General features: G+C 29.3%; 1 protein-coding gene across 5 annotated transcripts in view; it reads right to left on the reverse strand.

The window, feature by feature from the left end:
* The window catches only part of LOC142331061 (protein qui-1), an 889,030-nt gene that overhangs the window by 56,632 nt on the left and 819,019 nt on the right, over positions 1–13,379 (reverse strand). For all 5 annotated transcript variants that reach the window (XM_075376703.1, XM_075376704.1, XM_075376705.1 and 2 more), the window contains 4 exons: positions 10,602–11,268; positions 8,121–8,354; positions 3,166–3,354; positions 287–397 (listed from right to left, as the gene is read on the reverse strand). In XM_075376703.1, the coding sequence (XP_075232818.1) occupies positions 287–397; positions 3,166–3,354; positions 8,121–8,354; positions 10,602–11,268 (1,201 nt within the window). The remainder of the gene's footprint in view (positions 1–286; positions 398–3,165; positions 3,355–8,120; positions 8,355–10,601; positions 11,269–13,379) is intronic.

The raw sequence follows: 13,379 nt of genomic DNA on the forward strand, positions 1-13,379 counted from the left end.
ACTTTTAAAAACTGAAAGGAAAAATTTTAAGATTGATCCATGGCCCAAGAAAAACAAAAGACTGATACAGAATGAAGTCAAAGAAATTTACAAAATTAAAGAAAAAAAGAGGTAAAACTTTTGAAGATAAAAAAGAATGCATGAGCTGGACAGAAGAAAAAAACATCATAGTGAAAGAATTCTGGAGGAGAAAGAGAGAAAATCAGAATGAAGGAATTTAAGTGTTATTTACATGGTCCTTACAGGCCAGTTTGGAAAAGTAAATTATAGTAAATTTTCAACAAACCAGCTTTAAGTAAGTGTATCCATGATTCCTCCACATGCCTTAGGCTATAAGTAACATCACTTGCTTGTATAGATGATTGAAATGGAGTTTCTTTTTCTTCTTCCTGAGGAGCTGTAGAAGTAAAAATTAAAAGTTATAAATATTTTCACATAATAGTATTTATAAAAAGAATCAAATAAATGTTTGGTGAGAGAATCACTCATAAGACTAAGGGGAAACATTTCCTGGTGAATTATATAATAAATTCACTTATAGTAAATAAACAAAAGATATGAGATACTAAAGAATGGATACTCAATAGAAAGTTACAAAAAAAAAGAAGTTAATTTAAACACTAAAATAAATATGAACAAATAATATTACTTAAAAGAATTTAAGAGAAACAGAAACAAATTATTATACCTGAAATATTAATCTTACTTTACTTTAAGTAGGGTTCCTACAGATTGATCTGCATTCCACACCTCGATCTCCATACTTTCCTGTCCTCCATCATTCCTCTCTCTTCTACTCTCCTCTGCACACCTTCTACCACGTCTTTCTTGGTCTACCCCTCTTCCTTTTCCAACAGGGCAATAATCTAGCATCCTTTTTTGGTCACTTCTCCTCACTCATCCACTAATCATGTCCATACCAAACTAATTGTTTTTCTTTGATTATTTTAATTAAGGAAGTTGTCTTTTTTGCCTGTCCCTAATTACCTCAATCCTTATTCAGTCTAGTTTTGAAAGTTTGCATGCTCTATGGAAAAAATCCACTTCCAAAGCCTCCAAATATTCCCTGTTCCTTTTGTTCATCTGCCAGCATTCTGAGCCATAGGTCACAATAAGTTCAAATACAACATTATACAACAACAGATTGGTTTTGACTGTTATCTTTGATGACCAGAGTAAGCTATTCAATTTCTGAATTGCCACTCTTTCCTAATTAATTTACCTCTGATGTCAGTCTCACACCCTCCTTTCTCAGAAGTAAGTGTTCGCAGGTACTTATCTTATCACAATTTTGCATCTCTTCTGCAACTAAATATTCTCCTCTCTCACTCATTATAACATATCCTGTTTTCCTTAAATTAATTTACGGAATGCCCCATTTAAGGTATTTAAGATTATATGAGTTATTTGCAGCATCATCAGCCAACACTTGATTATTCACAAGAACAATGTAGGCAATCGTTTCCTGTGTCTATTCCTATTCCTCTGCATTTTCTTCTCCATACCTTTAACACTTCTTGTACATATACTTTATACAGTAAGAATAACATCAAAAACATTGATTAAAACCGTTGTCACCTTAAAACTTCTTGAAATACCATTTCCCATTTTCACTGAACATTCCTAATTTTTATACAGATTTTATATATTGCTCTGACATATACCTCATTTAAGTTTATGTTTCCAACAACTTCAGATAATTTATACAGCGGGATACTGTCATAAGCCTTTTTGAAATCAATAAAAAACATGTGCACTTCCAAGTTCCTCTCTCTCCTTTTCTCAATCATCTGTCTCAAAGTAAAGATATTATCCAGACAGGAAGGCCCTGCCCTAAAACTATTCTGCTCCTTCAGTTCAACAGTACTGCTTTAAATTTTTCTCTTTTAATATTTGGCCATACAACCTTGGCAAATAATTAGTGACACTATTGCCTCTATAATTGCTACAGACCTTCTTGTTTCCTATTTTGTATACTGAACTAATATATTCAATATTCCATTCTTTTGGTAAGTCATCCCATTCCATTAAACACTTGTTAAACATTTTACAAATCCATTCTAAAAATTCAGTAGTTCTATGCTTCATCAATTCAATAGTAATGCCTCCTTGCCCAGGCACCTTCCCATTTGGTACCCTTTGCAGTTCTTTCACCAGTTCATCCTTAGTAATTTCATTTACATCCAGTATTACTTCTCCAAAATATTTATCAAATAACTAAATAATAATACAACATTTTAAACCTCAGCCATATAAATCCCTTGTGAGTGGAGTGAAATATTTAACATGAAATTGTGAAAACAATGAATTTTAAACAGAACAATTCTTTATGCATTAATGTTTTATTTAAAATACTGAAAAAGATAAAATTATATTTTAAAGAATACTGTGAAGGATTATTTAATTAATAAATGCATTTTTTTATACAAATGACTTAATATGACATTTTAAATGCACAGTTTATTTTAACAAAATTTGTGAAATATTTATGTGATACTGCTATTTGTTTGACATTTTTAAAATAATACATTTTAACAAAATATGCTTTTATTGGATGAGTCATTGAAACAGCTATTTTAAACTTGATTTTTTTCCAGTAACATCTGGTCTTCTTTCCATAAAATTTTTTTATGATGGAGCATTGAGTAGATGAATAGCATGTATTAAAGCATTTGACAAAATTGTGATAGTTTTACAGCTACACAATGGTTGTTCTGATGCCACTTTAATATTCATCAGAAATTACTTTAATATTCATCAGAAATGATTTAGTGCCATTAGCCAAAGCCCATTAAAGCCTGGCTGTAGAAATTTGAAGAAACTTGTTCAACCATTAATAAATGAGAAGTGAAAACAAAAGAATGTAAATACACTTGAAAACCAATGCTGCTGTGGTATAAAGCCCCAAACAGTCTGCCCATTGTCATTTAGTTTTGTTTGGTTTATTCAAATGGATTTATTCATGCACCCGTATAAAATTCAAGTGTGTAAATATTAAATAGTGCTGATAACTATTTCATTTGTAAGCTCTCTGTATATTTTCATATGAGATCAAACAGCACTAATCAATACTTAGTAACTAATCAGACCCAATGAATTTACAAACAAAACACTAAAAAATTAAGACATTCAAAAAATAAACAAATGGATTAATTTAAAAATTACCTGTTTCTTCAGGCTGATTTTCTTGTTGTGTAGCAATTTCACTGAAAAATAAATTGGCAATTTCAGCATGTATTGCTCTTGTTGTGTCTTGAGAGTTCAGATATCTTTTTTTGGCTATTTTAGAAGTTAACTCGTATTTCCAGCATAAAAGAACTCGTCCACTCATAAATTTTTCTAACAACAATGAATCTGCAAGAAAATAAGATGGAATTTTACATTACATTTTTGTTATCTTTAATATTATCAGTACTAAAGAAATCTCCCTGAACTGGAACAAATCATCAAACTTATCTTACTTATTCCTAATCTTTATATAGAGAAGTTAAGTATGAATTTTAAATCTAAATTCTGATTTTTCCACTAATTATTCATTTTAAGGTCAAAAGCAACTTAAAATAATTTATTGAAGCAAAACAAATACATCTATTACTCTAATGATTATTATCAACAAATATTATGCCAAAAATAAATATAATACCAGAAATAAAGAATAATGCAAAAAATACAAAAGTTTTATCATGTAAATAAATTTCCTTACGTTAATCCAAAAAAGATGATTGATTTACTAAATGTTCAATTTAAATACTGCTATTTTTAAGATGAGTAAATTTCTAAAGAAATCACTAAATTATAAGTGTAGCACTTACTTATTTTTTAAATTAATTATCTTCAATTTATTGATTATAAATGGCTAAATGAAAACTTAGAATTCATTGAAGCATTGAACACATTTTTGTGTTATTCAACGGGAACTGCAGAATAATTTAGCTTAATTATTAATAATGATTCAAGCAATAATAAGAAATAAAATGAAAGTAAAGTAATGCATCTGTAGGATAATAGAAAATGATAGCAACTCGTTCCTTAATCTGGCTAATACAAGCATATACATATCCAAATGAAGATGAAGAAGCCTTTTTCCTTTCAACGGCTAGTTTCAAGTTTATTACTCTTAATTCATTTTTGTTTTGTAACATACCAATGTTTTGGAACTGTCAAAAAAACACTATGAGCCAATAATGCTTATATCGACCATTTAATTAAAAATTTCATGCTTACGGAAATATACATATATATTGCATTTAAAGCATAAGCACGATAAGTATATTATAAGCACGATATTATAAGTAAACTAGTATCCTCCATCACTGTTTAGTCCACACTATGTGTATAGAATTTAAAAAATTGTAAATAGTATTTTAGTAATTGTGTGGTTTGCTTCTGTCAGAGTTATTGATATTCACAACTTATCTCTTTTGCTCCAAATGATGTCATTTAAAATAGAATATTGGACTGTCTAGAATTATCTAAGAAATGTTTATATAAAAGATATGTTTCCAAAATCAAATTTTTAATGAAATCAGGAGGAAATTAAAGTTGTTCAACTTCTTTATCCCGTACAGCAAAGTTCAGGAGTTTCATCAATCCATTTTTGACATTGCAATGGTTATATATTTTAATTATTTTACTTATTTTGTATTTGAATTTTGAATTTGAACAAATTTCTCATAGGTTGAACTTAATTTTGAGCTGAGCATACATGTTGATCTTCAAGTCTCTGAGAATATCTGGTGTCGATTCATGTTGTCTACAATCATAAACTCTAGTCGCCCTAAAAGTTCTTCTTCTATGTGACCTTGCCAACCTAGGCTTATGAAAATACAAAAGTGAAAGTAAATCTGTGTCACTTATGTGTATGGCTTACCCTGATGGAACACCTCTTCAGGAAATCCACAGAGTGCTACTTTATTTGTGTGAGAATTTGTTCTCATGGCTTGCCACCAGATTAGACAATGACGTTAAATTTAGTAAAACACATAATAGCTTTGAAGAACTATTTATATTTTTGAAGAAATCTATATTTTTATCAAAATTCATTATTTCTCAAACCGTCAAAATTTTGTTAAAAAATGTAAATAATTGTCATTCCCTTTAATTTCAAATCAACATTTGTTTTAATGCATATTACAATACTAGAGATTGATCTTTTATAGACAATGATTGGTGAGGTTTGAACTGTGGTGAACATTCTGCGGGACATATTTATTTATTTATTTAGCATATGGCACCAAGACACAACACCAATTACAGTCAAAAATTACAAACAAATATCTAACAAATTAATATATAAGCTACTGATTCTGGAGTCGCCGTCAGGAAATCTTCAGGAGTCCCTTCATAAGCTGTTCTAGGGCAAACTTCTGTGATATGTTTAACAGTTTGATTTTCACCACACTTGCAAAGGAGCGTTTGTACCTTTTTACCCCCTAAAAAGGTACAAACAGAATTTCATAAGAACTGGTTTAGTAGTTTTCGTGAGTAGTTGGAACAGATGAAAAAGACATTGCCTCTTTACATACTACTGAGAAAATAGCCAAAAAAATTCAAAAAAAAACTTAACACGTTCTTTACAGTTCTTGGACCTGAGGTCAAGAAAATTTCTTTCATTACTAGTGACGGGTGTAATTCTTGGTATAACCTAATTAAAAGCAGGGTTGTTTTATTTGTTTTTTCTTACTCATTATATGTATTCCAAAAGAATAATAAGCATATAGTGTTAATTTTTTCTTAATTTTATTGGTTATTGTGTTCTTGACCCTGGGATCAATAGCAGTTTCTTTGCATAACATATTCTTGTGTGTAGCGCCAAGACCCAATTTTATGTTATGAAGTTATATATTTATAGGGGCCTTTGCTCTCTGAGTCAATAACGAAAACACGTAGACTTGATCATTCATGCACTTAGAAGACTATATTTCTTGGCTATTACATCTTGCGTAATATAGGGCCATTTAGTACAGACATGTTGATTCTTGTCGAATCGTTCAATCAATAATTTTGGTGTTGCAATGCTGCTCCTCAGTTCATGTACATACAACCATTGATCTAGTTAGTTAGTGTCGTTTTGTTCTTTAGATAAAATAAGATTACGTCTTCACGAGGAAAGAAGTTACTTGCATTAGCTTTGATGCAACCTGACTCGGAAAGTGAAAGTGAACCATTTAGTAATGATGATAGCAATTATGACCAGGATTATGAATCTGAAAGTGAATTTAGCAGTGACAGAAGTGATATAAGTGACAAAATAATGATTATTATTGAAATTTTTCTAATTTGATTTTTAAATGTACTTACTGGTTTATTCTTAATAAAAGTGTGTTGTCAAAAAAAAAAACAGTAATGATGATTACTAATGAACACTAATGATGATTTTTTGTTTTTGATAAAAGTATTGTATAATATATCATAATTTTTTTTTTTTTTAAATAATGAGAAAATATTTCAAAAATGTTTTATTCCAAGATAAATAAATACTCTATGTAGTGTACAGTGTAGTATAGTAATCAGCGTAGCTACAAAAGATTGATGTAGATGCCAATAGAGCACTCTGTAAAAGTGTGTGTTCTTGATGACAGAGACAAAAGAGCCATCGTTTTGTAATTGCTTACCTCTTTACTTCGGGCATAAGAACCATTTACAACTAATTCTGCTAATATCAAACAACCTTACAGAACGTGTTAAATAGAGAAGCCAAAATGTTGCTTGTTAAAATTCTTAAATCCTTTTGAAATAACTACTAAAAGTTATTTAACTGATAAATAAAAGAATAACATGAACAGTTTTATATCTCTAAGTAACTGAAAGTATTGATAATACTGGAGTCATCTATATTATACATTTGGTAGTTGGAACCAAATTAAAGTAGAGATGTCACCAAATTTATATGTTAGTTTTGTGAGGTTAATAAAGTTAAATAGCTGCTTACTTAATGGTTTTAACAAATTGCAATAACTGAAATTTTTTAAAAACAAAACTTTCTCAACCTTTGTCAACAAAATTGAAACGTAAAAGATATTTCATTTGCGTCTGTAAAATCAATCCATGAATTATTAACAATACATTGGATCTTTGTCATTAATGAACACATTAATCCATTTAAAACTGTTGATCTAAGTATATCTTAATTAAGAAATTAATGTTATCTCACTCAAATGTAAAGATCAACCAATACTTAAACCTAAGGGCATTAAAACAATATTTTTTTAATGAAGAATTAAGTCATCACAGAAGCTTGTGTGTTTGTGTTTGGAAGTATGAAAATGGAAATGTAATTAGTAAAAGGAAAATTAGAAAAGTTAAAATAAAGTAGGAAAAGTATTTTAAAATGACAATGAAATTTTGAAGCACATGAAAAATGCCATGCCTGATCAGGATTTGAACCTGGGACCTCTGGCAAGATGCTACCACTCTGCTTTGTAGGTCAGTGGAGTGGTGTAAAGATAAATTTAACTTAACTCATTTATATAACTCATTTTTAAAATGTTTTCCCTTGCTTCATCAAAATAGTTGCATTTATTCATTACAAAATTTTATTGCATTGTAATTTAAAATTTATCTTAAAAAATGATGAAAACAAACAAATTTATTTAGTTATTTTGTTAACTTTTCATCATCATTTTCAGTTCCTTCTAATCCAAGTTTTCTCAGCTTGGGTATTCTACAAAATTTCTCCACCTGCTTCGATCCATGAACTATCTCTTTTCCATTATTCTCACCACATCCTTTCTCTTGTGTACTTCTCCATCTTTGTATTTATCCATTTCATTCTTGGTCTACCCTTGGTCTTCCACCTGTTTCCTCTACATGCAGCATTCTGTTTGCTAATCTTTCCTCATCTATCCTTTCAATATGCCCTAATTGCCTGAGTTTTAATCTTCCAATTGACTTGACAAGGCTTCCCAATTTCAGTTCTTCTCAAATCATACTGTTCCTTATAATATCTAATCACTTTTATAAAACAAAATTATACCAAGCAATTTAATAAATTAACAGTTAGGTACCTCAGGATTAGAATTACCACTGTAGTGAAAAAAATTGATTACTTTTCATAATTATTTTAAACTAATTAGTCAATTAAATATCAATAAAAATAAGAAAAAAATTTAAATACTTACCAAACAACATTTTCCTATGAACAGTAGAAAATGTTGAAAAATTAAAATGACCATCACTTAATGAAAGAACAGAACTGTAAGCACCTGATGTTGGCATCAAAAGTTCAAGAAGCTCAGTTTCACTCAGACCAAATTCAGACGCACATAACAATGAACCTACTCTGGTTATAGCAGGATTACCAAAATATTCCTCCAATTTATCAAGTTTTTGTTCAATACCAAGTTCTAGATCATCTGAAAATTTTAACATAAAAATAATCATACTTTTTCAATAATTTCACTCAAAAAGCACGCACACACACACACACACACACACACACACACACAACTATATATATACAGTAAAGTACTTATTTTTATAAATATCAGACTAATTAGAATTAAACATTTTTAACTTCAAGACAAAATTTTTACAGCCAAATGAAACCACAATTCACAACTTTCTATAATTAAAAAATATGGTCGAAGTACAAAAAAAATCCAATTAAAAAAAAATTAATTTAAGTTTTAACAGATTTATGACTGAGTTCGGAATAAAAATAACACTTATTGTTTAATAAAATTTGAGTTAAAAAATATAAAATCAATGTGACCTAAATTTTTAAAAACAAATTTAATAGAAATGTTTAAAAAGCAATAACATATTGGGAAGTTTTATTCAACAGTTAGCAAAGGCAGCATCAGACTTGTCTAATTTTCAATGTTACCATTTGTTTTACCAACCATTATACCCTTTTTTCAGTATTAAGATAACAGATACATTTTAAAACACAACTGATAGGCTAACCAAGCAACACACTAAGCACTAAATAGCAAATGAAGCCAGGTTATTATAATATGAAATAATGCAATGATATGATGTTGAGCAACAACCTGCACAAGTATCAAGCTAAAAAATACAGTTTTTTTTTTTAAAGGAAATTACTTAGTACAGATGTTAGAATTAAACATACATCCAAAAATGTCTCAAAGCCTTACATTATTTTTCTGTAACCATCTTTACAACCATTAAAACTATTAGGAAATAAAAATTTATTTTAATTTCAACTTATAATTATTTTTCACTATTACAAGCAATATAGCATAGCAATTGAACAGAGTAATATTTCATAAAATCTCTGCATATAAAATTTAATTATTTTTCAGTACTGGTTCATAAAACTCTTTTTTATATATTTGCATTTAATGAAAGACTAAAGCAAGCAGAAAATATGTCATTATTGTTTACAGCCATAAACGTTTAATTAATGTAGTTCTGAACTTCATACCGATTCAGTTTTTAAATGTAATAGAATCTTATGCTTAGAAATTTACAAATTAATAGATAGAGTTTGTGATGATTATATTATGAATAAATTGTTTGCTTGATCAAAGAAGATTAAATCTTCTGCATGATTCTCCCTTTTGACTCAAGAACTGATTGCAAGATATTGATAATGAAAATTTAAAAGGATATACAATTCACTATTATGGATTATATAGCTCATTTCCTACATTTCAAGATATCTCCTAAACAAAAATATTGGTGAAAATCTTAAGTACAAAAAAATTTGTGTCTGATAGGTTTCTTCTGAAAGTTCCAAAAAAATAAACTAAGAGCATCAAAGAAAGTAAAAAAAAAACTTTGAGCATATGGAAAGCGATTCTATTTTTTGAAGTTAAAAAAGTCTCCTTTATTTCACATCAAGTTGAATAATAATAAAATCACAACTTTATTTCAAATAATAGAATGACTCTTGTTATACATCCAACCCCCGTAGGGGAAGACCTTATGACGATTCAGTCATCCCCCTCCGTTCTTAATCCTGATAGGCTTTAACGGGGAAAAATTCTTGTTATACAATAAAAAGAAAAAAAATTGGTCTAAATAATAATAATAATTTAACTCATATGACATTACTTTGTTGCAACTAAAATTTATCCTAACTCAGCTGCAACATCTTAAGTGCTACTTTAAAAATTGTTCAAAGTATTTTAGCACATTAATTTGTTTCCTAACCTAAAAGAATTCTTAAATATGTCACTTGGGGTGTAACTGTGAGATAAAAAAGCCAAATGAAATTAAAAAATAAAGCTGTAACTGAATGGCTAACAAAACACAATAGTTTGTGTCATTTTAACACTAACAAAATTTAAATAGCGACTGGAGAAAAATAAGGAAATTTTTATAATTATAAAATAAATATTCTTTTTTTTATTTAAAATTTATTATAGCCAAAAATGTCAAGAAACAAGAACTAGTGTGAACAGAAACACAGCTGATAAGTAGAAGAATTCTGGTTTTGTCCGTTAAGGATTAACTACTATTAACTAGATTTGAACCCCCCCCCCCCTTTTAACTGTGTTATTGGTGTACTTTGGTGGATGAGATTCCACTAATGGTACTGCATAGTTATACATACAAACTGATTATAGGAAACTTCCATATAATTCAAATAGTTTACTGTGAGTAAAATATAATAATAAAAAATAAAAACATACCTTTAACTGATGGCAATTCCATATAACATTCTGGAGATTTAAATCTTTCTCTTTGAACTGGAGTTAATTTGAGCACATCTGGTGGAACACATGTTGTAGCAACAATATGAATATTAGGCGGTAAACTGATCGGTAACCATGACAATGCAGCAACAATGTCTGAATCTAGTGGATTCAACTGATGTAAATCATCTATAAGGATAATGACTAAAAAATTATGGCTAGCACCTTCAGACGATTCATCAGATGAATCGATCCTTCTGACTAATGTCTGAAACCAATTATTAATGTATAAAGGATCATATGAAGCATCTTTAGGTATACAAGGAGCAGACGGTTGTAATAACAATGTTAACTGTGAACAGATTATTCTTAATAATTCTAAATTATATGACGATCTCGGTGTCATACCAGCAAATCTAATTAACCGTAATGCTTTTCTATTAAACCACTCTTCACATTGCATAAATATTGTTGTTATTAATGATGTTTTACCAGAACCATAACCACCTTGTATTAAGATCGGTCCATGTCGTGTTGTAGATGATGTCATTAAATTTTTAATGTGCTCAAGGGTTGGCGTTCCAGTCCAATTGACTTCTTTCATTGTTGTGTTCACATGTTGTTGACAAAGGGCTAAATGGATTAATGCTTCTTTAAACACTTCCTTTAAAAAATAAAAAAAATAAAAAACAAATAAAAACTTTTAAATAAATTTATTCTGCTATTATTTAAAATTATAAAAATATTTATAATAATAACAATATACTCACAGCTACATCCTGATTATTACAATCGATTTTATTCATAACTCCTTTTGTTCACTAATTTCTTAACAATAGCCTGCAGCTGTAACTGCTTCTTTTGACAAAGTATGTTCTGTTGAAGGTATCCATTATAGCAATTAAAACAATTAAGAGATTTCTTAACATCAATCACACAAAACGCAACAGGAAATATGTTTATGAAACTATTTAAGTGAAAAGTGAATTGAATTTCTGAGGAGGAGATAATTAAACGCAGAACTTGAAAGAAGGACATTTAAGTGGACATATGAAACCAAGAAAGGTAGCATAGTTCTTTCACAATCAACTATATCAAAGCCAAGCAAACTTCCATGTCCCAAAACTACACATTACTTATGCATTAAAAAAAAATGCATGTTCTACTATAATATTATATAGAAAATTTTCATGATTTTATTTTTGAATAAAGATAAGGTTCCCTCTTAGTAGTCATATAGAAATAAATATTTACTTCTGAAAATTAAACATAACAAAAGTAAAAATATAACCACTGCTCAGATAATGTATGATGCTGTTGAAAACATTTTTGTTCATAAGATTTATTTTTCAATATTTTTTCCATTTTTTCATTTAGTAAGATGAGTAGGATTTTTATGGCCAGATGTCACTGCTGACACCAGCCAGCTAAGAGAAAATGCGATATGATCTAACCGGTGAATAACGGCTGGGATTCAATAGCCAGTGAATAATGGCTGGGATTCAAACCTCCAACCTAATGATGAAATTGTCAACATTCTTAAAATAAGGTGATAGCATCTTTCTTCATTCATATTATTTACCTTTTTTCTTTTTCCTGTTTAGCCCTCAGGTAATTACCGTTCAGATAATACTTCAGAGGATGAATGAGGATGATACGTACGAGTGTAAGTGAACTGTAGTCTTGTACAGTCTCAGTTCGACCATTCCTGAGATGTGTGGTTAATTGAAACCCAACCACCAAAGAACATCGGTATCCACGATCTAGTATTATTATTTACCTGATTTTAAAAAATGTAACCATCTCTAGTTTTTTGTTTTAATATACAAATCAAAATTTCCAATGACCAAGAGAAAAACAGAATTAAGCTTTGTAATAATGGAACTATTTTTGATGAGAAAAGAATTGAATTTATTCTGTCACATTACACACACATTTTGTGTGTGTGTGTGTGTGTGTGTGTGTGTGCACGCATGCGCGTTTGTAATTCACAAACCAATAAAATAATGTAAAACCATCATTGAAGCAATAAATCAAACCATAAAAGCATCATATTTTGTGTATTAAATGATCCGGCTTAACCCAATGAACTCCTAAATTCCAGATTTGACCCTTTGTTCAGCCCCTGACTAGAAAGTTTTTGTATAGACCATCAAACTAACACATTAATATCAAAACTCATAAGAAATTAGTAAAATCATCAGTACACATCCTAGGTGCATCTAGCCAAAACTTACAGAGCCATCACCTCACAGGATGGGATCAAGGAAAGCAAACTTGAGACAGCATTTTTCTTTATTTGAACTTGGTCAAAAATAACTTTACCTTTTTTAGGATTTAAATAAAATTGTTTTTCCTCAAGCATCTTCCTAAATTACAATAAAGTAAAATTATAAAAAAAGTACAAGAATGGATACAATTTTAAAAACACATATACATATTAAAAACACTTCAAAATAATTAACAAAAGATTTGAGGCTTGAAACGATGTTGCCATTTGCAAATCATATATTAAGATACTCTGAATTGGTTGTTCATCTACTTTTATATCATGCATTCATTTTTATGATTTCATTTTAGAATTTACATGATTATTTTTCATAAACTTAAAACTTAATGAAGAGTAAAACAAATCAAAAAATGAGTGATTAAACATTGTTACAATGTAACTAGGGAACTAGGAGATCAGGGAGCCTCTGTGAAGCATATAAATTTTTTATTGGGCCTTGGTAGCAGGTGATTTAAAAAAAGGTGAAAATAAACTGTGATGATACC

The sequence above is a fragment of the Lycorma delicatula genome, chromosome 10 (assembly GCF_047948215.1).
Source record: "Lycorma delicatula isolate Av1 chromosome 10, ASM4794821v1, whole genome shotgun sequence".
In the NCBI taxonomy this organism is placed as follows: Eukaryota; Metazoa; Arthropoda; class Insecta; order Hemiptera; family Fulgoridae; genus Lycorma; species Lycorma delicatula.